The sequence below is a fragment of the Frieseomelitta varia genome, unplaced genomic scaffold (genome assembly GCF_011392965.1).
Source record: "Frieseomelitta varia isolate USP_RPSP 00005682 unplaced genomic scaffold, Fvar_1.2 scaffold_462, whole genome shotgun sequence".
Lineage (NCBI taxonomy): Eukaryota > Metazoa > Arthropoda > Insecta > Hymenoptera > Apidae > Frieseomelitta > Frieseomelitta varia.
In genome coordinates, this window is record NW_025110215.1 from 881,202 (window position 1) to 906,409 (window position 25,208).

The 25,208-nt window shown below is 44.7% G+C and overlaps 1 protein-coding gene across 7 annotated transcripts in view; it reads right to left on the reverse strand.

Annotated features, from left to right (window-relative positions):
- LOC122532625 (agrin-like) overlaps window positions 1-25,208 on the reverse strand; it is a 437,045-nt gene that overhangs the window by 301,497 nt on the left and 110,340 nt on the right. For 5 of the 7 annotated variants that reach the window (XM_043661537.1, XM_043661540.1, XM_043661539.1 and 2 more), the window contains exon 2: window positions 1,365-2,886. The exons of 1 other annotated variant lie outside the window; for it this stretch is intronic. In XM_043661537.1, coding sequence (XP_043517472.1) covers window positions 1,365-2,697 — 1,333 coding nt within the window. In that variant the 5' untranslated portion in view covers window positions 2,698-2,886. Of the gene's footprint in view, window positions 1-1,364; window positions 2,887-7,019; window positions 7,080-25,208 lie in introns of all 7 variants that reach the window. One more of the 7 variants, XM_043661536.1, reaches the window with a different exon arrangement.

The following is a 25,208-nucleotide window of genomic DNA, read 5'->3' on the forward strand; positions in this document are numbered from 1 at the left end:
CCGAAGGAAAATTTAATACATTTTACTCGGTGGTGGTACGGTTTCGCGTGTATCGCGCGTCCGAGCATTCGCCGTGCAGTAAAATGGATTCCCAAGGTGTACATCACTCTTGTCCACCTCTATTCTTTAAACCCTCTTCTTCCATTTACCGTTCGCATTGTAATTCCGACCGAACAGTTTCGCTAGTGGCAAGTTCGTACGTGCCGGGCATGTCAAATTCGATATATAAAACTGGCTGGGAGACACCAACCGTTCCCGGCTTAACGTATCGTCAGCACGTGTTGTCGACGTCGACGTCGCCGTCGTCGTCGTCGTCGTCGTCGTCGTTGTGGTCATCGGTACGGCCCCGTTATTATGGTGGTCACATGGATCGCCGTAAATAATTGGCATCGGATGCTCATTAACTAAATGGCCCTTTGGAATCGGTTGGATGCGAAACGGAAAAAGCAAAACGATCGGGGAGAAACGGAGGGAAAACGGACAGCAACTATCGAGAAACGGACCTATTATTAGCACGTGTTCCAACAACGGGAAGCAGCCTTTGTGTAGCCATTGCCGAGAGAACTTGGCTAATTTCGTATCCCTCTTTAACGAAGCTCCACCGTTAACTACCTGGCATCTGTTTTCCACGGGCAACTTTAAATGGCTCTCATTGGTCCTGAGACGGACGTACGGGCACAAAGAAAACGATTTCAGTAAACATCAGGTCGAGAAGAATCTCGACGAGAATCTCTTTTAGCTACTTTAGCCTTCCATATTTATCTCCTTTATATTTATCCTTCTCATACATTGACAGTTTCAGTTTCCGCCAATGATTCGCTTGGTACTAGTTACTTTGTAAGCTTACGAAAAAGACGCATTACTTGTGGGTAAATTAAATAATTAAATAATAATATAATTATTTAATTTGATTTCCTTGAAATTCGCGTTCAATGTCGGCCGTATAATCACTTTCAAATTCATTATCAGTTATCGTCTAGCATTAGTAACACAATTGGTAAATCAACATTTTTAAATTGAATTTTGGATTTCTGTGAAAAATGAGACTCACTATATTAGGAATGTTATCCGTGTGCCAAGACGGTTTGAAATAAGCGACTTCTCTCGAAAACCGTGACCCAGTCAAAATATATACGACGACGCAACTCTCGTCTCATTTCTATTAGTCTCGGCAAAGCAACATCGGCAAAAAAAAAAAGAAAAAAATTGATACATCGAGTCGGACAAAGAGTTAAAATATATATACGTGTCTAGTATTTGTAAAGATTTGTGCATACTAAAACAGCTTTTCTAGCCTCGACACGAACATAAACAGATCTCGTGCATTAAAACGCTACAAAATATAGCAAAGTAAGATGGCTTACAGTTGAGATAGAGGAGGATTCCAGCGACGAACACGAAGATAACAACAAGAAGGACCAAGAGGAGTAACAGTATCGTAGGCCTGCACCAAGGATTCCCAACCACTTCGGTCTGCCTGCCGTCCTTGGCTCGTTTCTGGTCGATGACACTCGACTCCCCGCTAACGTTCACCACCACGCCCTTGTACGGATACTGCGGCGTCTTTTTCTCCGCGAGGAATCCGTGATCGTCCTCGGGATCCGAGTAGACGCCGTACGCCTCGAAATTGTTCTTCCGGTAACCGTTCATCTTCTCCGCGTTGGTCTCCTCTTGATCCTGAGTCTTGCGGGCGTAGGCGGCGGAGGCGGATGAGGAGCCCAGCTCGCCGATCTTCAACGTCTGATCGTACGATTTGTCCTGATACCTCGAGGACGAGGAACCGTCGTACTTGGCCCTCTCGTAACTCTTCGAGCTGGTCAGCTCGTACTTGGAGTCGTACGGCTTGCCGCCGGTCTCGTAGGCCTGTTCCTCGTAATCGTACGACCTAGGCTCGTACGATTTGCCGGTCTCGTACCTCGGCAACGTACCGTACATCTTGCTGACAGAGTGGTACTTGCTCTCGTACTTTCGGCCGGCGAGGTCCTGCTGCGCGGCGCAGGACAACTCGTACGCGGAATCGTGCGTCTTCACCCCGGACTCGTAGCCCTTCGACGCCGTTGGTTCGTACACCTTGCCTGAATGATGATGATGGTGATGATCTTTCTTCGGCTCGAGCTTCAACGTTTCCTCCGCGTATCTGGACGCGTACTCGTAATCGGTCAGATCTCTCGAGTATCGCCTGCTGCCCGCCTCCTGAAGTTCCGCCGGGTAAGTCCTGCTGAGCTTCTGGGCATCGCTCCTCTCGTACGGCGCGTCCAAGTCCGACTCCTGATACGTTCTTTGATCCCCCCGGCGATCGTACCTCAAGTTATCCTCCGGATAAATTCTGTTATCGTATCGGTCAATATCCTCCCTGTCGTACGGTTTCCGCTCGTAGCCCCTGTAGCCTCTGGCCCCTGGCTGATCGTGATGGTAGCCGGCCTGATCGTACGGCGGCAGCCCGGACGTCGACTGCCCGTCCTGATACGGTTTCGAGTCTTGGTACTCGAGGTACCGGGAGGATCTACGCTCGCTACCATAGTCCATCGAGCCTTCCACCACGTTTGGCAGTTTGCTGCTTAAATTCTCGCCGGTTCCGGTGGACAACGCCTGGCAGGTCTCCGCATGCTCGACTAAGTTAGGCAGCCTCGACAACGAGCTACCTGGCGTGTTCTCCGTCAAGTCGAGCTTCAAACCGTTGCTGCTCGTCCTGCGCATTTTCAAGAATTCGCATGGTTCGATCACGAGCGACCACCGCGCGACGAACGACCGCGACGACCGCTCGCTCGTTCGCTATATCTCTCCGTTCTAGGTTACATCGGCCGGTTACGAGTCATTTCGGTCGGCTCGATCAACGATCGTGCGGCACGACGAGTGGGCGAGTTAGTGAGGCGAGTTACAGAGAATCTGGAAAGAAGAGAAAAAGAAGGGGCGGTTAGTGTGTTAGTTTTTGAACGTTAATCGGATCAACAGAGGATTTGCCGTTTTTTTGCATTGTTAGTGTAGTTACTAAGTTAGCGGAAAGTTAGTCCTTTTAAATAATGCGGCGCGTCCAAATGTTGAATTGCAGATTAAAGTTAAGCGGCGGATTAATTCGTGTTAAATTCATAAACGTACACCAGTTCCACTCAACGTGTCTTGAGTACCACTGCCGCCGCGACGTTCTCTAACGAGTAATTAACTCCTGAATTACAGATTACGCGGGCGGATAAGCGGGCATAAACAAAAAACTATAAATCATTCCGCGCGTACGGCAAGATAATCTTCGAGCTTGTAACTACGTCGCAGCCGCGAAACGCGAAGAAACATTTTTTAATTGCGGTGTGAGCTGTCGCGCTGCCGAGGAGTGTGCGAGCGCGAGTCGAATCGGTCGGTTCGCCAAGCTCTTAGAGCGTGCTTATCCGTAGTCCGTTATCGATATGTGTATCTCGATACACAGCGTGTTCGGGACGGCAATATTCCGTAAACGCTGCTCCAGTCTACGATTACAGCCGTATGCTCGCTACCCCACGAATGGTCGATATAACAATGACAACGATAATACTCGATCGTGCGTGACCGAAATGCAGCGTTCGTTGCGGCAGACGATAATACCCGGCCGGGGCGCGTTCACGTGCGCTGGCTAAATTTCAAGGAAATTCAAGCCCTGTGTGTCAAATCGAATCAGCGTTTCGTCCGTTACAGCTGTTTATCTCGCGGCAAACGCGAGCGATTACTTCGTGGACCACAATTTCGGACCAGCGCGCGTTCCGTGTTCCGTGTCTACTTGGACCGATCGATTCCGCTTTATTTCGTATAAATTGGCACCAAGACTGGACTGAGACGAAAAGTTTAAAAATTCAGGAAAGGAACGAACATTTTGGGTTCTTAGTATCAGACGTAGAGGGTGAATAGAAGAAAGGGTTCACAACTTCTAAGGTAGATAGTACTCGTCGAAACGTGAAAAGAGCCCTAACAAACATGGGTCGAAAAATTAATACTTCAAAGTTATATATAAACGATTTTTTGTTTCGGTTATATACATCCGGGATTCTTTGAAAAAGAACGTAATTTTTCAATACGAAAGTGTCAACGTCATGCATAGAAATGGAAAGAGGACGTAGAAAACTTCCTCTAATCAGAAAAAGAAGAAATTATAAGGTAAACCACTACTTATACACAGTGTGACAGCTCTGTAAGCGAAGAACGATTTTTTGTTCCTCAACCGAAACAAAATATCGTTCGTTACTTTAAAACTGTTAATTTTTCGATCCATGTTTATTACAACTTTTATTTTCATGTTTCGACGAGTACTATCTACTACCTAAAAGTTACGCACTCTTTTCTCTATTCACTCTGTCAATATAAATCAGTAAAACGTTGCAAGGATTGCTGAACTGAGGTGGCTTGAAAAAATTCAGAATTCAAAATTTTCAGAGATTTGGATAATTCTTGGTATCAAGCATAGAAATGAAAATTTCGTTGATTTCATTCTAAATTTGCTTCGCTTGTTTCTCGCGTTGTAATTTCTCCGATACAAGGTTTCACACCCTGGTCGTCGACAGCTTTAGTATCGAAAAATTGTCGAGCCAACATCGCGTTAACACGTTTTATTTTAATCTCCCCTCACAGTGGTTCAACAAGAACTTTCTATTACGGTTACACATACACACACATATATATATATCCTGTCTCCCGCGATCGAGAGCAAATAAAAAAGTAATAAAACGATCGCAGCTACGACGAGTCTACCTTAGATGATTCGTGTGAACGGGGGAACGCCCGCGCACGTCGATTTCCAAATCAAATAACACCGGTTTGCTGATCGAAATTTGCGAAAGAAAAGACGGTTATCAAGGAGGAGGGGGAAGAAAGAGGGGTGGGGGGGGCGGGGAGAGGAGGTGGCTCCGGGCGAGGCCCGATCGATAATTAATTAAGCATGATTGCGGAGAAACGACAAAATGTCACGTTTCATCGAAAGTTTCCGCGGCAGCGGCAGCGGCACCGGCCCCGGCAAGAATATCGTTTCGGCATAGTTGCTGGAAACTTCTCAAGTAACGTACAATGCTTGGCAAACAGTGTCTCGGGAGGATGGCGTTTATCTTTCATTCGTACGTATCTTACGCGAAAGCCCGCGCTTTCATTAATGTGTAATAGCGTAATCCCTTTCCCCGGGATCGGTAGACGACGACACGGCGGCTCGTCGGCCACCGATAAAACGGAACTTTGTTCCTTGACGTAATTGAAAATCTTTCGATCGGCCGCCGGGGATTTCAATCTGAATTATTTGAGCGGCCGGCGCGTGAACGTGCGACGAACAGAGGGACGAATTGTTCGCGTGTGTGTTTCTCTTCAAGATCGAACGCGTTTTCGAACTCTCGAGTTTTCTCGCGTATTTTTTTTTTTTTTCAGACGAGAATTGAGGAACATTAGAGAGCCGTCTTTGTTAATCGAAGAGGCGAAGTTTGTTTGCTACTCGATGAGAAGAGAAAATGACAAGTAAATAGAATAACGTTTTCAATACTGCGCGTTGAAAATACAAATTGAAAGGATATTTCACTTTTCGTTTCAAACAATCGATATCAATATCCGATGGAGATCGAGATCTCTGATCCCCTTTTACACTTTTCTATGCTTCAAAGTAAAGATGATGTCGAGCGGCTATCCAAATAGCGACGTCGTAGATGTTGTTAACTACCGACGAGTGAAGAATTAAATTTCCATCAGAAACATTCAAGTAAAAGAAACATGAAATCTTTTATAATACAACAGAGTGCAGAAACTTTTATTTATACATTTTACAAAGATTCATTCAAGTCATCGAAAATACACTGTTTTATATCTACAAAATATCTAACGAAAACATTCAAACGGTTGTTTTTTATGTATTTTATTTATGTTTTTACAAAGACTTGTTCGAGTCTTGAAAAATACGCTGTTTTATACCTATAAAATATCTAACGAAAATATTCAAATGTTTTGACCACTTTTTTAATATTTTACTTTACCTCTTTGCAGAAACCCATAAAAACGTATTAATACACGAGAACAGTCGGATGTTAGTATGAATAACAATAAATATTTTTGATACAAACATGATCGTTCGTAACAGCCTCGTTAGTACGCGGCGGCCGATGCCCGTAAGTAGTATTAACCGACGCGCAGTCAGACAGGGTGAAAGCGCGGCGTGACCAATTACGGCCGGAGTTGGCACGGCAAAACAATACCGATGGCCGATCCGACTGCATTATCATGCCGGTCGGCCTTTCCGTCGTAAAACGTTCTTCGTCGACTAAACTGTAGTAATAAGTACGACAAGAGCTCAAAGGAGATCGCCGTTCCGCATGCAAATATGATTAGTTCCGGAGCGTAACTTCATTTGCGTATATTAAAAGCGCAGATAGCTCACTTTATGCAAACGACGACAGGATGGGCGTGGTGAGAGGGGAGAACTAAGTCTGGCGGAAGGATAGGAGGGGGAGGAGGGGAGCTCTCCTGTTCTGGGAACGAGAGAACGACGAGAACGATGAGAAAGCAAAGGAAAAGGAAAAAAGAAAACGAAAAGAGAGAGAAGAAAATGTTTTGCCAGGAACAATAAAAAATCAGGCAACCAACGGACCGAGGAGAAAATGGTTGCCGCGCCGCCGCGCCGGCACAACGTGTACGCGAGCAGGATAAAGACAACGCCGTTTTCTGAATCCTGATTGCCGGTCGTTAAACGCTCCATCCGGCCGCCGCGCCACCCCCACCCACTTTTCGCGCGACCGACGACGTTCGCTCGCAGGAAAGACGCTCGTAATTACGAGCCGCCCCTCGTTATGACAATGCAATCGCGGCTGAAAATAGAAAAAGCTCCGGTTTTTTCAGGCCACGCGCCACCGCGTGGTTCGTTTAACAACCGCGTAACCGTGCGCGGCGAAAAGGACAACGATTTCCGCGCTATTTTTGTTCGTTATCCTCTTTCAGTTCAAATTCGAGTTTGAACGAACGTGCGTCTGTGGAATATTTAGCTGATTTATATCGAGAGTTCGAGAGAGAAGCTGCTAAAGTGTGTCACTTACGCCAGAGCTGTCCACCGGCCGAGCTCCTTACGCGGCTTTGTCCTCTCCTACGCGCCGCCACTAGAAGCAGACAGATCAACGCATTTTCAGGACGTGTCGTATTCGAGTTGCTGAAGGATTCGCAAGCAAGGAGCTTAGCTTGGACAGCGCTGACGCTCGGAGAAGAGCAAAAAAAAAAAAAAGAAAGAAAGAAAGAAGCAGATTATACATCGTGCGACATCGTTCAAGACATATACGCAATGTTGTCACGATCATTTCCGAAACGAAAGTAAAAATTTCACGAAGCACGCAACGTTGATCCATACGCGACAATCTCCTCCCGCGTTGTCAGTTTTCCTCGTTCGCCACGTTCGTGTTCGTTGTGTTCGGTCGGTTCATCGGTTAGTCGGTGATTATTGTCAGGAAGGAACGTCGAGCAGCTGCAACTATTCAATGACCGTGCCTTCGGATTAGCAATGTCTCGCGGCAGACGTTTCGCTGTTGAATAGCACCGTGCCAAAACTATTTTCACTAATGAAGCGCCGTTAAAACTTTCCCGATATTCCCTCCCCACGAGGCTAAAGGCTCCGGCGATCCCTTCCCAGCTCGGTATATACCGTTTGTTCGCCGTTCGATCGCCGGATATTCCAAAACTGCGCCGCTCGATATTCCGACTAGTAATTGCACTTGGATAGGTTACGGCCGCTCACGTCACTACGATCACATATACCGCTTTACCGAATCTTTCCCAAACGCCACGAATGGCTTCTGAGCACCCGATATTATGCACTTGCTCTTCCTCGCTCTACCTCGGTCCCTCTAACAGAGCAAGAGGAATTGCTCATTGTCAGTCCGGTCCGTCTGACCTCGCATCGTCCGCGAAATCTTCGACCGATTTAATTTCAGTTGATCCAACGAACCAGAGCCAATCGTAGCTCACTACCGTTTTTGTCAGCAGTACTTTTTACAACAGTACGTAATGCGTTTAACGACATAGACGAGGGACATTGTTAATAGCTTCGAAGGTATTTCTCGCAGGCTTGATTCAAAACGGTGATAAACTAGCGAATTATTTTTAGATTATATCATTAATCCAATAGCGTAATAACATATACGTAATGAACTTACAGCTTCGATATTTCACGAGCGATGAATATTTAGTTATTGCTGTGCAATAACGTTTGACACGACGTTCGAATGACAAAAATATTCAATAACGCGAACGTGCTGCGAAGCTACGAAATTTTAAACATTTTGCACAACTGTCCGCTGTTATCGATTAATCCCGACATGCATGCATATTCATCCTAAAGAATTAACACTCGTACAAGCTACAAAAATTCCCCAAAAAAAAACGCTGCTTTTTCCGAAACTATTATCTCCGCGAATTTCCATTCAAAACACCGTCGAATCTATCCTCTTCTCTCTCTCTCTCTCTCTCTCTCTCTCTCTCTCTCTCTCTCCCTGATCGCCACCTATTTCTTCCTTCACCCGAATGCGTTCACTTGTTCGAAGAACCACAGTTTCCTCAGCTAATGTTGCCGACATTTATTAATCGACCGCCTTCCAATTTTGAACGTGACGAACCGGTTCGTCGACGTCGAACAACGACGACTTTAATAATTTCAGACAGTCGGGGCCGCAAGAGCGTCATTCTCGATGGAAATTTCACAGTCGGAACCGCGGCGAAACTTTCGATTTGAAAGCGGCCCGGCTCCTTTCTCACGCTCGCCGCTCGCGAGCAAGCATTTTTCGCTGCGTTCATTTGACAATTTGGCACGCTCCGATCGACTCGATCTCCACCCTCTCCCCGTCTCGAATCGACTCCCCCCTCTTTTTGACTTGTCACCGTAAAAACCGTTGAATTATTTATGTTTTTCGGCAGGTCGCCAGTTGCATCACCAGATGCAAATTCGTCCCCTTTTTTGCCGATCCTTTGAACGCTTAATTCCGAGCATCGCCTCGCGTTGTTGATGAGTTTGCGATCGGCTAACGAGCGAGATAATCCGAATAAAAGTCGAAGAAGTCCCAAAGACCGTTGCCTTTTGTCTCGTTCTTTTCTTTTTCTTCTTGTTATTCGATTATGAACGTCTGCCGATTAATAAAAATCGTGCGTTCTATTCTTCGTCGCGAAACACACAAATCGGCGATAATTCTAGTGATTCGAATTCCGCACCCTTCTAACTTGGAACGAATATTAAAGTATATCGCAGATATCGTGCGATTATAACAACATCATTACGCAGCTAATTCTCGGTGGCAGTTATCCGCAGTTGCACACGCGCGCGAGTCAGTACCTTGCAGAACGCTGCGGCGACGTTCCAGCAACGTGGCAACCGTAGTAGCTTCATCAGGACTCTGATGACACACTGATATCAAACTACTGATACTGATACTAATGCATCACTCTGTCGTCAGAAGCTGATGAAGCTGCAGCGTTGATGAAACATCGCCGGAGCACACACCGTTCGAAAAGGGCAAGCCTTCCGCGAGACGGGATCAACTTCCGCGTCGGTGAAAGCCTCAAAAATCTAAATTTTTCGAGTGAAATACGCGCGTGACGGGTTGGGAAAACGTTTCGATGTTCGATAAAACATTCGGCGAACTTTTATGAAAACGCATCGGTAGCATTTTTGGGACAATAACGAATAGAGTTTGCCAGTCAGATGTATTGATGAAAAAAAAGAGCAAAAAAAAAAAAAAAACGGGCGAAAAAAAAGGGAGAAAAAATGGCACTTGTAAAAAAAAGATATACAGTATATGTAAAAGCAAAAATAGGAGAAGTTATCAACGCGTGCCTGCGAAAAACTCGTCAACGTATAAGGCACGTTAATTGCTCGGGTGATCAACGATAATCGACGGCAAGAAGAATACGTTTCATTATCGAGTTTGTCTGGTTGTCGACAACACGTCGATTGCAAACGATACCTCTTTATCAGCCGATTGTCCGTACGTTCGAATTCCAAGTGTTTATGAAACTTTCATGCCCAGGCCGCTTCCATAACACGTAATTAAACTGATGAACGGGACAACGATTAAACGGTGGTTCGAAGCTGATCGGTTCGGATAGTGGTGCACGCGAGCCCGCACTATCGACGAAAGTTAATCGAAATTGGCAGACGTTGTTGCACGCGGAATTGAGAGGCACGCTGCGTTGTCGAAACAACGGCGACGCAAAGGCCCAGAAACACGTTCGAGCAATTAGAAAATTATACGACTGCAGAAAAGCGTGAATCAATCGATCGACCTTGAAAAACATTGGTCCTCGAGATCTCGCTCGAAAACATAGAAACTCAGAACACACCTTATTTCATTGGACGTCTTTGAACGATTTTTTAGGAAATAAAAATATCGCAATTAATTAATCCTACATTACGAATAAAATATTTATTCGTCGTTGTTTCTTTTCAAATTTCGTCCGCTCTACCTCTGTTAAAATTCGACAACCCTTTCGCGATAGCAGATAACAACACAGGGCACTATCAGAGGATAATCAACGCGAAGGGTGATCAAATCAAACACCGTTCGCGAGGAGGAAGAAAAAAACAAGTAGGGAGTGCAGACTCATCGCGTCTTCGTTTGTAATTGAGACAGCAAACGAGGAGGAACAGGTGGAGCCAGGGGGGGAGAGAGTGTGCGCGGGGGAGCAAACGGAAGGGAAGGTGAAGTGCAGGTGAAATCGATTTTAGCCGACTGGTACACCGACCTATCGCGCCAGTCTCGAAAGTTACGTATTAGGTGCTTCAACCGTAATAGGTGCAATCAAACGTTAGGATTACGAGTGCTGCACTGCTGGATGAAGGGATGGGGAAAAGGGGAGGTTGAAACGGGCATCAGTGAAAAGTACCAGTCCAAAGTTTCAGTTGCAGCAGCATAAACGAGCGGTGCAACTGCACGAAAGATCGCGCGATCGGTAACAAAACTAACGTCGAAACTCGCGAACGAAGTTCGAGCATTGAACGGATCGGATATTGAAATTTAAACGCAATGCGAGTCGTTAGTGCCAGTGTATTAAAGAATTTATCTTTGTTCTTGTTCTTGTTATCTATTTGTGCTCGTTTCAGTGGTATTTTATTCAAACGCCTATTAAATTTCGTCCCGATTTTTCTTGCATTTTTATTGTAAAGGAAATCGGTCGTATCTAAAATTCACATTGAAGAGAAAACATAAAACGGACAGAGAGGATCCTCGGATCTTCTAAGACTTGCGAAATCCCTAGAAGGAGTAAGGATGCTATGAAGACTATAAATGACACTCGGAAGTAAAGATGGAAGTCGATTGGATTTTATGCGAGCTATTGAACGAGTCGGATGAACTGCGGCGGTTTTGAATAAACGTCGAATTGTACAAGTGTATAATCGTATAAACTGTATAATAATATATACATATTTTTCTTTACATTATATTTATTTGGACCATAGTTATTTGATTTCGAAGTATTTTCTTTTATCTTTATATTTATTTAGACGATCTTATTTAATTTCCACGTATTTCTGTTTCCCTTTATTTCGACTTCTTTATTTATACTTTTTTGATTTTATCCACCTTGACGCTTATATTTCAAATCACCAAACCACCGGTGTCTTCGATTTGGTTCATGTGGGTAGCATGTTTTAGTTTTAATATTCTTTTCCCAGAAATATCCCAACTTACAAAGTAGAAACGGCAAAACAATGGACAAAACCCGAAAACAAAATGTACCATATACCCATTTCCCCTTGCAAAGTCTTCCTTCTAATAACCATAAAAATGTCTCTATGCAAATGCCGCGAGAATTATTTCAACTTTCGTCACGGCGTGTCGGCACGCTTTCGCTGTTCGCGAATTTTCGTCTGGCCAGTGCACCGAGCTCTGCTCTCTTTCTCTTTCTCTCTCTCTCTCTCTCTCTCTCTCTCTCTCTCTCTCTCGAGGTTCGTGGCTAAGAAAGCCTCCATTCGGAGCCGTTGTACGTGTGCTGCGTGCGTGCTAGCTCGCCAGAGAGAAACGTGGTGAGACACACAAAGAAAAGAGAGGGAGGAAGCGGGAGGAAAAAAGGAAAGGGCGAGAAAGAGGAAGAAAGTGCAAGGTGCGAGCACAATGCGACAGGTAGAAGACGGTTGTGTGTACGTGTCTGTTAGACCGGTCCCCAGTATGGCACTTTTGTGTCCGGCAAAAGTCCGCAGTACACCCCTGGGGCACTCTCGTACCCTTAGAACGTCTCGGCCGGAAGAAGTTTCGCGTGGTCTACCCCTTGCCTTCTCCTCGCGCGCTTCCCATTTTCCATATTTCTCGCGTCGTCCTGTCTTCCCCGTCGTTTCCATCTTCCCGTTTCACGTTCTCAGGCCGCTCGCCGGTTAAATAAATACTTAAACACAGGGGGTTATGGCGACACCTCCCTCTCTCTCTCTCTCTTTCTCTCTCTCGTTGCCAGTTTTCGCTCAAGACCCTATGTTATTACCCCTTGCCACCTTTTGTCTGCTGTTCTCGTCCGCGCGCGCGTGTCACGAGGCAACGACACGGCGAAGAAGGAACACACCGCGCCAAGAATGAATTTCCTTAGAAATTCTATGAGACTTTGACGGTTCCCGCCCCACGTGCTTTATGCGCGAGATCGTTGATAGCGGAATTTATGCAACGGCGATCGTTAGAGCGTTTCCAACGATCGTTGGCTCGCCTCTTTGGAGGTGGGCTGGGCTGGCTGGCCTGGTGCGCGGATGCATGCACGATAGCGTCGATCCATACTAATTATTTTCTAGCGTGCCTGCGGTTTGTTTATATTAAAGTCGATTACCGCGCTCTCGCGACGGTTTCTTTGATCGTGTACAGCGGCGTGAAAAAAAATCTTTGGCTGTGTGCGTCCACTGATGATGGCTGCTTGGCACGCTTCTTGAATAATATTTTCAACAAATATTAGGCCACGAACGGCCGGAGTGTTATTAGGAAAAGATTCATCAAGTTCAGAATTTCGGATGAAAAACCACGTAAAATCCGTCCTTGCACGCTACAGTTTATGGAATCGTGAATTGTAAATACGTTGTGAAAGTGCAGTGTGTAGTCAACAACGTTCCCAAGAATAACTTGGCGATCGTCCAGTTTTCTGACATCACTCGAGGCACAGATAATAATTTAGAATGACGTTTTCCTTGATTATCTTGATATTTTCGCTCGGCTGTTGGAACATCAACGGGGTGTTGACACTGAAACCATTTCGAGGGCTTCTTCGTCGCCGTTTTTCTTTCGCGAGGCCCGGCGTCCGGAGAATCGACAAATAAAAATCGAGCGTCAACAGCGCAGAACAAACGTAATTACGGGGCGACTTTCGAAAGCGATTACGAGATTTTCCGGTAGCCCGGGCTCACGTGCCCCGCCTTGTCGAGAAAAATCGTGCCACCGGGCGTTTTCTAATCGACCACAATTTCGCGCGCCACTCTCTTTCCACGGTCTTACAACGTGGTCAGACTACTTGCCGGCGATAGTCAACCAGAACTGGATTATCCACCGCTTGCGGCAATTTGTCGCGTTCTCTTTACGTGACTAAAAATCCTTCGACTCCGCTTTGTGCTCTTTTCCCGGTTTCCAACCCCGTCCCTGCGATACGTTCTTCCATCGAACGCCGATTCCCTGATAAAATATTTGCAAATCCGAAAATCGAACGACCTCACGTACGTAAGCGACGCGCGACTGCTCGAATATTCCCCTCTCCACGCCTGTTGTTCTCTCCCGGCGCATTCTTCCTTCTCTTCGCGATATCATGCATGCCCTAGTTGGTGTACTATCATAAAGGCGGAAGCGCGGGCCGTCTGTCGAGTCACGGCTTTAGAATGCGATTCCATCGATTGACGAGCTTGCCGAGCAACGGGAAAGTTGGTCTCGTACCAAGGAAAAACGAAGAAATAACGCGAGAGGGATGGATCGAGCCAAGACGAGAGCGAGAACGTGAAAGGGGATTTCTGAAAAATGTTGGTTAAGTCCTGCGGGAGATTCGAAAGAAAATGAAAAGGAGAACGTGAGAGAAAGGAGGAGGAAACACGGATGGAGCGAGGGGAGCAAACAGAAGCGCCGATAATTACGGCAGTAAAAGAAAAAAAAGGAAGAAAAACGAAGGAAGAAGGAAAATACTCTTCATCGATCCATCCCTGTATAATTAATTAGTTTCGCTGGGCTGCAATTACGCCGCGAATTTCAGCTGAATCGCTCGAATGATTTCCGTGAGGTGGAAAAACCTCCGACGATGACGCATCCACTTCCCTGACCTGTCACTATCTCCGCTAAAAAGGACGAGCACCGAGAAAGGAGAGCGTTTTTCAGCCTCGGTCAATAAGCCCGTGTAAATAAAGCGTTACGCCGACGCTCATCAAATTAGCGACTTATCAACTGACTCGCTAATACGAGGCGATTTCTCTGTCTGAGTGAAAATCGAATTCCTAAGGATAGACTCGTGTATAATGCAAGAATTGCGTCTCTTCGCAGTGGTGTGAGATCTTTATATTCGTCGTAAGAAAATTGTTTATTTATTGCTGAAGCTTCAGGAGCCAGAGTTCCGAGAATCGCGACCGTTCGTTCAATCAACGAAAAAATAATTTTTCAAACGTTACAAGCACCAAGATGGGAGCAGACCGTTGTAAATAGAGGATGTGGTAAATGCATCCAAGACGTAAGAGACTGCTCAAACATGTATAAAACGAAGAACGCCAGAACGCAAGTGGAAATAGTCCGTCTATGGTCAGACACGTTTCACAACCCATATATCAAGCAGTTTCGCACGAGCACATAAAAGTTTCCCAGCAGATGGAAGAACTTTCTTCCCCAAGTGCAAGATGGAGTGCAACGTCTCGGGCAACGATGTTTAATATAAATTATGCCGATGTAATTAATACATTAGAAACGAGCTTTCTTACAAGAAAGTTACTATAAAGATTTGCAACAATTTTGCATTTCTAAATACTTAACACGAACGAAATTACTCCGATATGAGCTTTTAAAATCGTTGAAAATTTCTTTTCCTTTTTTTTTTTTTTTTGTGGAAATAAATCAGTTTTACTAGCTTCGCGTGTTAATTACCAGTTTCTGGTGTTTACCTAAATGAAATTACTTTATTTTAATAACCGCTTTATTTCAAAAAAGTTATCATAACCTACACAAGAGAAGGACTTGCAATAATTTTTCACTTCTAAACACTTATCATCAACGAAATTACACCACTTCGATATGAGCTTTAAAGTCGTTGAAAATTTCCTTTTTTTTTTCCTTTTGTTGATCGTAGATGAGTTTTATTAGCATCGCATGTTAATTATCGATTTATCTAAATGGAACTATTTTATTAATAACCGCTTAATAATCCGTGTCAGAACTTTTGGCACAACTTTCTCGCGAATTTTTCACGAACTATTTATCGCGAATGATTTTCGGAGAATAAAACGGCAACGATACGTAGGAACGGAGAGAAACGGCCACGGACAACGGTGACCGACATCGATCATTCTCACGCGATTTCACCGATTGAAATTCGGTCATCGATACCCGAAGTTGCGGAGAGGTTTGCGAAGGGCATGATATCGAACGGACGTGCAACTCTGATAAGCTTCGTCTCGCCCTACGGTCGTGCGATGACCTCGATCACGTACACGCTGCACCACCGGTTACTGGCTTTTATTAATTTTCCTTCTGCCCAGACATCTATTATTTAGTTACCTCTATTTATTTTTATAGTGCTTCGATATCGTGAGGCTGTCTGATTGCAATGAGTTCCCGTGCCGATAGAGCGAAGAGAAATCGAAAATTGTTTTGAAAATGAAATCAACGGATTGCGAAAATTCAAGAAAGTCGGCATCCGGCTGCTGCGGTCGTGGAAGAAATTTCGGAGAAGATCCAAGGAGCGTTGATTGAACGGATCACCGTGCCCGTATTACAACGCGAAGGTGAAAAACTAAGCTGCTTATCTCGAACGTAGGAGGCAGGAATATTGGTCGGGTGGCAGGAAACTTTGGCGAGAACCCTAATTCTAGATATATTAATCGAAGTTGAGCATTATTAGCTCCGCAGACCACGGCTACCCCCGATAAGACCATAATCTCCGATCCTTCATCCAACCGCGAACCAAGTTCGCTCTGGACAGCTCGTATGTTCCTTCGATATCCGCGAGAAATATAGTGATTCGACACACATCGTCCTCTCGGCGCTCGGTGAAAAGAAATATTTCTTTCGTAACAATTATTAACATTTTTTGAAGAACTTTAATTTTCACTTATATATATATATATGTGTGTGTGTGTGTGTGTGTGTGTGTGTGCGTGTGTGTATGTGTGTCGAGTATAGAAGTCTCGTTGTTCAGAATTTCTTCCTATGTAATTTAAGCAATGATTGTCGCAGCGAAAAAAATCCCTAATCTTGGACTAGAGATAGACTAGAAATATACAAGTGTATGGTTGTGAATGTGCGCGCGTATGAGAACAGAGGTTTTAAAAATAAGATTTTGAGTAGCAGATCTTGAGAGAGTCATTAGGAGAAAACTTAATGTTTACTTATCGTATTTGAAATTATGTATGTTTTCCCTAATTACTTTTATCATAAACCATGTGGATTTAATTAAGGAACGGCTACGTGTACCGCGTTGAAACGAAACTGGCATCGCTGGTTTCTTATCCTACATATCCCGGGGAATCGTTAAATCGTTCGTTAAATCCGCGGCTCGTTCGTCCGCGTGCGGCTGTAATTTGCAATTTTAACACCGGTTAGAGCGTAATTAAAAGAAGGGATGATAAACACCGGCCGAAACAGCGACCGCCCCGTTACAATTTTCCCGTTACGAGCGCAATTTTTAGCCGGTACATTGGCCGCCCCGAAAATTCGCGAAATTCTTTCGTACGGTATTTCAATTCGTACGTAGCATGCTTCTCTCTCTCTCTCTCTCTCTCTCTCTCTCCCGTTTAATCCCCGTCTTTGTCCTCCCTCCGCGCGTCTCCTGTTTCAGCCTTCAGCGCGCATGCGATACTGTTGGCAGATTCGGTGGATGGAAAAAAATTTTTATTGGAACACGGGGGCCGACACGGCTGGTCGACAGTAGTTCATCGCCAATATAAAAATTTGACAATTGCGGCCCGTGCTATCGTTACGAACGTTGTGCCGCGAATTTCGTTTTATTCGTTTCGTTTCGTTTCGTTTCACGCTGGCCCTTTCTCTCTTTTTTTTTTCTTCTTCGTTTAATTCTCTCGTTGTGCGCCCTCGTAAATGAAATACAAATGTAGACGAAATAACGAAGCAGAGTATATAATTAGACGTATCCGTCTGTCGGGATTTACGCCGAGTAGATCCGCAACGTCGATAAGAAATTACAAACGTATGAATAATACATGAAATATTTGTTATCCGCCCGACGATACGACACCTCCTCCTCTCGTTTCCTGAATCGTTTGCAACTGATTGTAGTACGTATCTCATTGTCGTTCCCCCCTCGAAGTCGATCGAAGATGCATTGTTTGACGAGTCAGATGCTTGAATACGGTAAATTGAACACCTCATTACGTATTCTCTATTGGCGAGTGTAATTGGCAGCGGGTTCTCTGTCGAGAAAACGTCATGGAAAACGTGATCGACCATTCACGGATTACATAACGTAGGAACAAAAAGAAAAAAAGAAAAGAACGAAAGAAACACCGACGAAAATTCGATTGTCGGATCGTAATTTGCAAACGGGCACAACTTTCGAATTCATGAAGCAACGTTATTTCAACTGCAATACTAAAGTCACTGTTAGCGCAAAAATATTGAACATTTCTCACACTCTGAATCTTGGTTTGGTTTCCGTTTCCGTTGGACATTCCTTTAAATTTTTCGATTTAGGGTTCACTGAATCAGGACTTAGAAGCATCACGTAAATTAAGACGGTTGGCGTTAATCATTTTCCGATATTTTAATTTTATCATGATTTCTATGTGACCTACAGTAGAGCAATTAAACAATTCGTCTTTCAAATCTGGTTGACTAGATCGAATTAGCCTGTTCTAATAAAAATAGGCTCGCGGTCGCCAGAAACGGTTTGATTCTCAATCAATCGAAAAGAAAAGGACACGCAGAATTTTCAACACGTACAAAATCGTTATGTCTTTCAACCTGAATCTCTAAAGTAATTCGCCAAGTTAACAGTACGCAAATTTTAATTACAAATTTCATTTTGACTAGGTAAGATGAGTTCACTGTCCACTGCTGTGACATTACACACATTACTAAATATCCAGAGTCAAACTTTGTACAGTACGGTCACGAGTAAGTCCGTCGTTATACAAAAAATGATCGTTTCGATGAAAGAAAATCTTTGATTCTCGTGCGGTCGCGCGATAATGACAGATGCCACTGGCCGCGATGCTGATGCATGAATTTAATATTAAACGTTTATACCTGGAATAATGCCCACGAGGGAACAACACGATCTCACCTACGCGCATTATTCGAGCGATTTCCGGGCAAAACGGTCGGCCGCGTTTCACCGTGCTTCAACGCGTGCGAAATTACAGCTCGCGGTGCCGCTGTTAATTCCGTGGGCCGGTCGCCGCGCCGGTTAAACGCCCGGGCGCTGATGATAAGACGCGAGAGAGCTGGTCGCGTAATTGCCAATAAAGATTGAATCGCGCCGCGTGCGAACGCGTTACGTCGTTAGAGTGGGCAATGGTGCGATCAGATGGCAGGTTCGGGCACCATGCTCGAACTGACGAGAAAATCGACGGGTATGCCGAAAACGCTTCCTTCGGGAGGGTGGGAGGAAGGGGAGGCAGAGGCCAGGGGGAGGAAAACGACGAAACAAACCGTAGAAAATGGCCGCGGGTGCCATCACGGGGAACGATTACTCTCGCGGTGTCTTTGCAGCTGAAGGCTGAGATCGGAATTGCCTCGTGATCTCGATTATTCCACGCCGATTACACCGCCAGGCTTCCGGCGTTTTGCGCGTTGTCCACCCTTTCGTCGCGTCCCGAGTGTGCTGCTTTTCGCGCGGAAACAATGGCCACCGTGAGAAGGAAGAGACGGGGAGAAGACGAGAGACGCAGATGAAAGGGAGACGAAAGGAGGAGAAGAAGAGAAAAAGAAACGCAACCAGAGGGAACGATGGGCGGCATCCCCGAGGACGTTGAAAGAGGGAGGATTGAAAAAAAAAAGGCAAAGGGTAGCTTTGCATCGGAAGGTCGAAAGGGCGAAAGACGACACCAGACGCGCATAAAAGGGTCGACGAAGATTATTTCCTAGAATGGCACTGGCAAGTTCGTGCATCCTGAAATGGAACCCCCGGGTTATGTTACTCTTCCTTCTAATTCTCAACCCCAAACCTCTCTCTCTCTCTCTCTTTCTACTTTTTCTTTTTTCTCTCTTTGCTCGACCTACACGGTTTTCCTACCCTTTCTTCGTGTCGCTGGTTCCTCGTGCTCGCCGGTGTGCCGCGTTTTTCACGTAGCGAGTGAATGACCAGACGCGGGAAAAGTCAAGGGGTCGCTCTTTGACGATCGTTTCGCGGCAGACAAAGGATGGGTAACGAATGAAAGGGTCTGTACGAACGAGGGGCGAGAGTAACTGCGCTCGTATTTCGTTTCCAACGGCGTGGAAAATTTCCACACCTCCTCTCTCGCGCAAGCTACCAACGTTCCTTCTTAATTACCAATACACCAGATTCCTGTATCCACGATCGATTCAATTCCTCACGTCTACGTAAAGTTCTCGCTGAAGTTCATTTCCCGCGCGTTACGTGGTCGCAAATACATCCCTTAACCGTGGAATTTTTGCTGCAAATAATATTATTTGACACGAAAGATAACTTTGCTCGCGGATGTGAACGTGTTACGTATTATGAAACTCTGCTAAATGTGTAAAGAAAGTGGGTAGTACGATAAAATTCATATTAAAGAAAAAACATAAAACACAAATTATATAGGGTATTATTAAATAATTTATATACAAATTATTTATATTTATATATGTATATATATAATTTATATACTAAAATTATTTATATTTATATATATATAATTTTATATTTATATATATAAAAATTATTTATATTTATATATATATAATTAGTAGTATATATATATAGAGAGAGAGAGTAGTATTTTTAATTAAAAAAATAAATAAGAATAAAAATACTTATTGTTAGACTTACTAAGATTTTAAATGAATTATTAATATTAATGACATAAATAAAATATAATTATGGTTTGGGTTAGGTTATTATTAAATAATTATTTAAAGACACAAATCCTCGAATCTTCTAGGGACTGCGAAATCCTTGGAAGGAATAAGAGTGCTACCTAAAAACTATAAATGACACTCGGAATTAAAGACGAAGGTCAAGTAGATTCTATGCGAGCTATCGAACGAGTCGGACGGATTGCTGAGCTTCCGAATACATTTAACTATACAAATGTATATATTGTATAATTGTATATTCCTTGCATATGGGAGGCGATCTATAATCCATTTCGGAGTACGTGAAACGTTGACGGGGAGAAACAAGCAACGGCTGTTAGTACAATAAGGTAACCAAGGAATTTCTCACTCGTCGTAGATGATCTTTCATCGGTTCAAAGTGACACAGAGGAGAAGTTAGACTTTGCTGCCTCTAACGTCAACTTCACGCCGGTCTAAAAAGCGCTCAACTTTTAATCGAGCCAGATTAAAATTAAACTGCACGCTGCAACCTTCGTGCCGTTTGAAAAAAGAGAAATTCATTTATTAACTCGACTTTCCACGTGATTATTATGTAAAATTACAAGGAGGTCGCAGGTCTCCGACCTGGTGAAAAATTCAAGAGCTGCGAGTAATTTGCCAGTCGCGAGGCAGGTATAACAGCGATCGATGAGAGAAACGTACGACGTTCGACGTTCACCTTGAAACAGAGAGAGAGAGAGAGATCCTGACTGAACAAAAAAAAAAAAAAAAACAGAAAAGAAAAACGAACAAACTGATAAAACGTCCGAGCGGAATGAATTTTCGTAGCCTTGAAAATGAGCGGAAAGAAAGTTGTGAAGCGCGAAATGTGGGTGAGGGAGGGGCTGCGTGGAAAGTTCTTCCACGTCTGAATTCTAATGGACGGCTTAAAATATCCCCGGCGAGAGGAGATCCCCGATTATGGGCGGAAGCGAGTCGTTGAAAAATCTGGTCGCTGGTAGCTTCGAGCCAGCCAGCGGGAGGCTGCGTCAGCGACCTTGAAAAACTCCGCAATCTCTTAACTTCTTAACTTTCGCGGGTCGTTTTGTCGGTTCTGTTTGTATTGCGGTGGAAGTTCGTTTACGCCGCATTGTTACGCCCCGGCGAGTTCCAAACCGCCGAGTCGTAACGCGGCGAGCGTTACCGCGGAAAGAAGAATATCCGCGCTGAATTTAATACTCACCGCATGATCGAGCGAGAAGAGCGTAAGACAAAGAAGATACGAAATCATCGACGATTCTTCTTCGAGGATTTATGTCTATCCATCTGTTTCCTGAACACGCTGTTATAAAAATCGTTAATAAGCTGTGCGTACAAAGGCTCGGTGTGAGCGAGGAAAATATAAGAAGCGATTAACGACTTGACGTTCGGTGTGTGCTCTTCAATTTGCGAAAGTTCAACAAACGGCTTCCTGAAAAGCCGTTGAAACTAAGTTTTTTCATAACGCGGAGGCGAGAACTTTCGACGTGGTCCCGCGTCCTTTGTAAGTAATACTGTCGGAACAAACGACGACGAGAACTAGAACAAGGGAAATTCGATGAATGGATGTTCTACGAGCCTAGACTTGTACCGGCCTGGCGGTCTTCGCAGGCTCGTGAAATATGAAAGTCGAAATTCTATGCCCACGAGGTGTGACCCGACTCGATTTCCACGACACCGAAATTATGTGCCCGATGATCTATCACAGGTAGTCACAGGGATTCCATCGACTTTGAGAAACGTTGTGGAAAATAAATTCGACGTTCCGAGATGGAAAGAGAAATTCCACCTCGATGTTCACACAGTCCGGAGTTAACAACCGAGAGTTCTTTTCATCCTGAAATCATCGAAATCTAGGCCATCCTCGACGTCAATTTAATTATTCTCGTCCTTCGTATTCACAGAAAGAGAGGGAAAGAAAAGTCCATTCCGCGTTTCGTCGCGATTCTCGGCGAGAAATTAAAGAGAAAAGAAAAATGGAAGAGGCGAACCGAAGGCAGTCACGTCAACAGAAGTTAAGCAAGCGAAAGAGCGGAAGAGCGATGAAAGCGAAAATATAGAGCGAGCGAGATCGAACGGGGGAGAAGTGAAAGAAAGCGTAGAACTTGCCAAGCGAGGGAGGAGACATACGATGTTACGTTCAATTACGCGGAGAACGCAATGGCGGGCATAAAAGTCCGTGTAACGAAGCGACGTGAGGGAAGCACGCTACGAGGTCAGGATGCGAGTGTTTCGACGTATGAATACTTTGCACGTACACAGCTGTACGCAAGGTAGACACACTTCGACTCTGTGTACTTCAGGGTAAGAGCATCTCCTTGCGACAGCGACAACGACAGTCTGTTCAAAAACTCAGTGTTCCACGTGCGTGCGTATCGCCTCACGACGTTCTCCGTTTTTACAATCTTACTGCTGCTATTGTTCCGACGGCGTCATTCTAATCCGTTCTTTTGATCTTCTTCGTTGTTCCTCCGTCGTCTGTGCCGCCGTCCCTTTGTCTCGTCCCTTGCTTCCCCTATCCTCGGCGCGTCGCATCTTGCATGCAAATCCGGCCATCCTCCGGCCCAAAATTACCCTTATCTGGTTCGGGCCAATGTGTATCAGGAGAGAAAGTGCGAACGTATCGCGCCGGTGGGGATTCGGTCGGTATAAATCCCAAGTTTTTTCCCTTCTGTCGTTTAAATCACCGAACGGAAGCGCGTGAACGCCACCGCAAACTCGAGATAGCAGATTTAACCTCTTGGACGGGCGTTGAGATTAGGAAGGGACGCGAGCACGTTCTCCACCGCCAAGTCGAACGGCGGAATGGTGGAATATACTCGTTGGTATCTTGCTTCGGAAAATTTGCGGTAATTCTCGAACCTCTTCGCCAAACGGTTTCAGATCATATCTTGCGGAGGTTATTAGAGAGAGGAGCAGAGACGAAACGAAGAACTGTATCAACCGCTCCCTCGAAAACTCCTGACCGAGGGAGGTTTTATCAGTTGAAGGTAAAGTTTTGAATGGTGGATGCTAATCGGGACGTAGAGGGGCCGCTAATGACCAAATTGACGGTACGTCGCGTGTTAGTTGGTGAAACAAGAATCGTTAAGCAGTCACGGGCTTATCTCTTCCGCATGACGACGTCCCCCCAGTCGAAGGAGATCGCTTCCGGTATTCGCCTCGAGTCCGACACGCGCGCGTATTTAATTCCGGGTTGCGGATGTTCCTCCTCTTTACGGGGTTTAATAATCGAAACGAGGGAACGTAAACGCGAGAGGTAGATAGAAGCGCCGGTCTTGCAAACGAGAAATGATATTCCACTCAGTTCCTGTAGGATTTCGTGGAATTTCCTTTGCATACCAGTTACAACTACGTACGTACGAAACGAACGAGACGTATCAGCGACAAAATGTTACGCGCGTGACGCGACAAGAGATCAAACACTATTAATTCATTGTATCAAGGTAGCAGAGAAAGGGATCGATTTACATATTACGAAATACAATATAGCTCGCGTTGTTTACAGATCTGCAGATTTATCGGCGTTACAGCGCGCGTTCGCGATTGTATTTCCAGCATAAAAAATGGATCTCCAGACACGGGGCAAACATTGATAACGGAACGGTAGCGACATCAGTTTCAGCGGGATTTATGCCAAAGCGATAGATTCCGCGGTGAAGTTCGAAAACAAAACGAAACAGCAAAAAAAAAGAAAAAAGAAAAAAAGAACGAAGCAAAAAAGTCGCACCCTCGGGAGAAATACCACGCTAGACGTGTATAGGGCGTATAACTTTTCTAAAATTTGAACTCCCGCCGCGAGAAACGGACGATTCGATTTCGAGCGAAGATATTGATGCGAGTCACAACTCGCGTCGGACGAACTCTAACAGAAAGAGAATGTTTCAATGCCATTTGCGATCGATGAGCCAGTTTCTCGGAGGTCAACTTTTCACGCGTTGTCGAGCTAGTAATTTCGAATAGTTTTTTTCTGTAGGAGGAAAATGATCTATTCCCACGATACGTCAATTCTTTCTAAAAAAAAAAAAAAGAGTAAGACATTCGATTAAACAATTTAGAAGTGCCAATAAAAAGAACAGACGAACTAACAACGTTTTACTATCCAGAGCACTGTGTGTATTTATAGAGGAGGAGAAAGAGATTCAATTCCCTCCGATATTTTTGTATTCTTCGTGTCAGACGGAGAACTGAGAATGTGAAAACTTCCCGTCGCATACATCGCTTTTCCAAGCTGTTTAAAAATATTTCCTCGGTACAGCATCGTCAGAGCTACGCTCCGACGACAAAACATCACCGGTGGTCCGCGTAACCGAAATTCGAACGTGGCCAATCTACGCGAGCCGTCAGGCAGACGCGTGCAACTCGTAACTCAATTCGGACGAGCGTTTGATAATGCACGCGAATGCAAATACAACGGACATTCGCAACGGTCCATTTGCGAGAGCTAATCTTTCGAAGTGGAGCATTTCCTCGAGAAAATAACGCGCGTGCGGAATATACCGGCCAAAATGTGATCGTCGTGTTTCTCGCGAGAATTTCAAAAAGTAAAAGGAATCGACGAAATTCCGACGAAAAAAAAAAAATCGCACGAGCGTTCTATTGCGAGTTTTAAAAATTCATTTAAAACCCCTTTTGATTAAACGCGGATGTAACGCGCAACGGTGTCTTCGCATTTGTCTGGATTTCGGGAAAGAAAAATGTGCTCGCGCCACTGTTTTTCTCTTTTTTTTTTCTTTTTCTCTCGCCGAGCTTCTCAATTATCAAAAAATGCGACGGCACGAGGTAACATTGATATTCTTATTTTACGAACGAACAAGAGGGACGACAATGCGGGTTTAACAATAATACACGCAGCTGAATACGCGACTTCGCTGTTTTCCATGGTTCCGTGGAAAAATTTGCGAATGAAAAACATATTTATCGTTTTTATTGTAGAGGGAAACAGCAGCGCGTCTCTACGAGCCGTGCGTTCTCCATTTTTTTCAGACAGACAGAGTTGAGCTGAATGAAAAGAAAAAAAACCAAAAAATGCAAAAAAAGAAAGAAACTACGCAGGAACAAGCA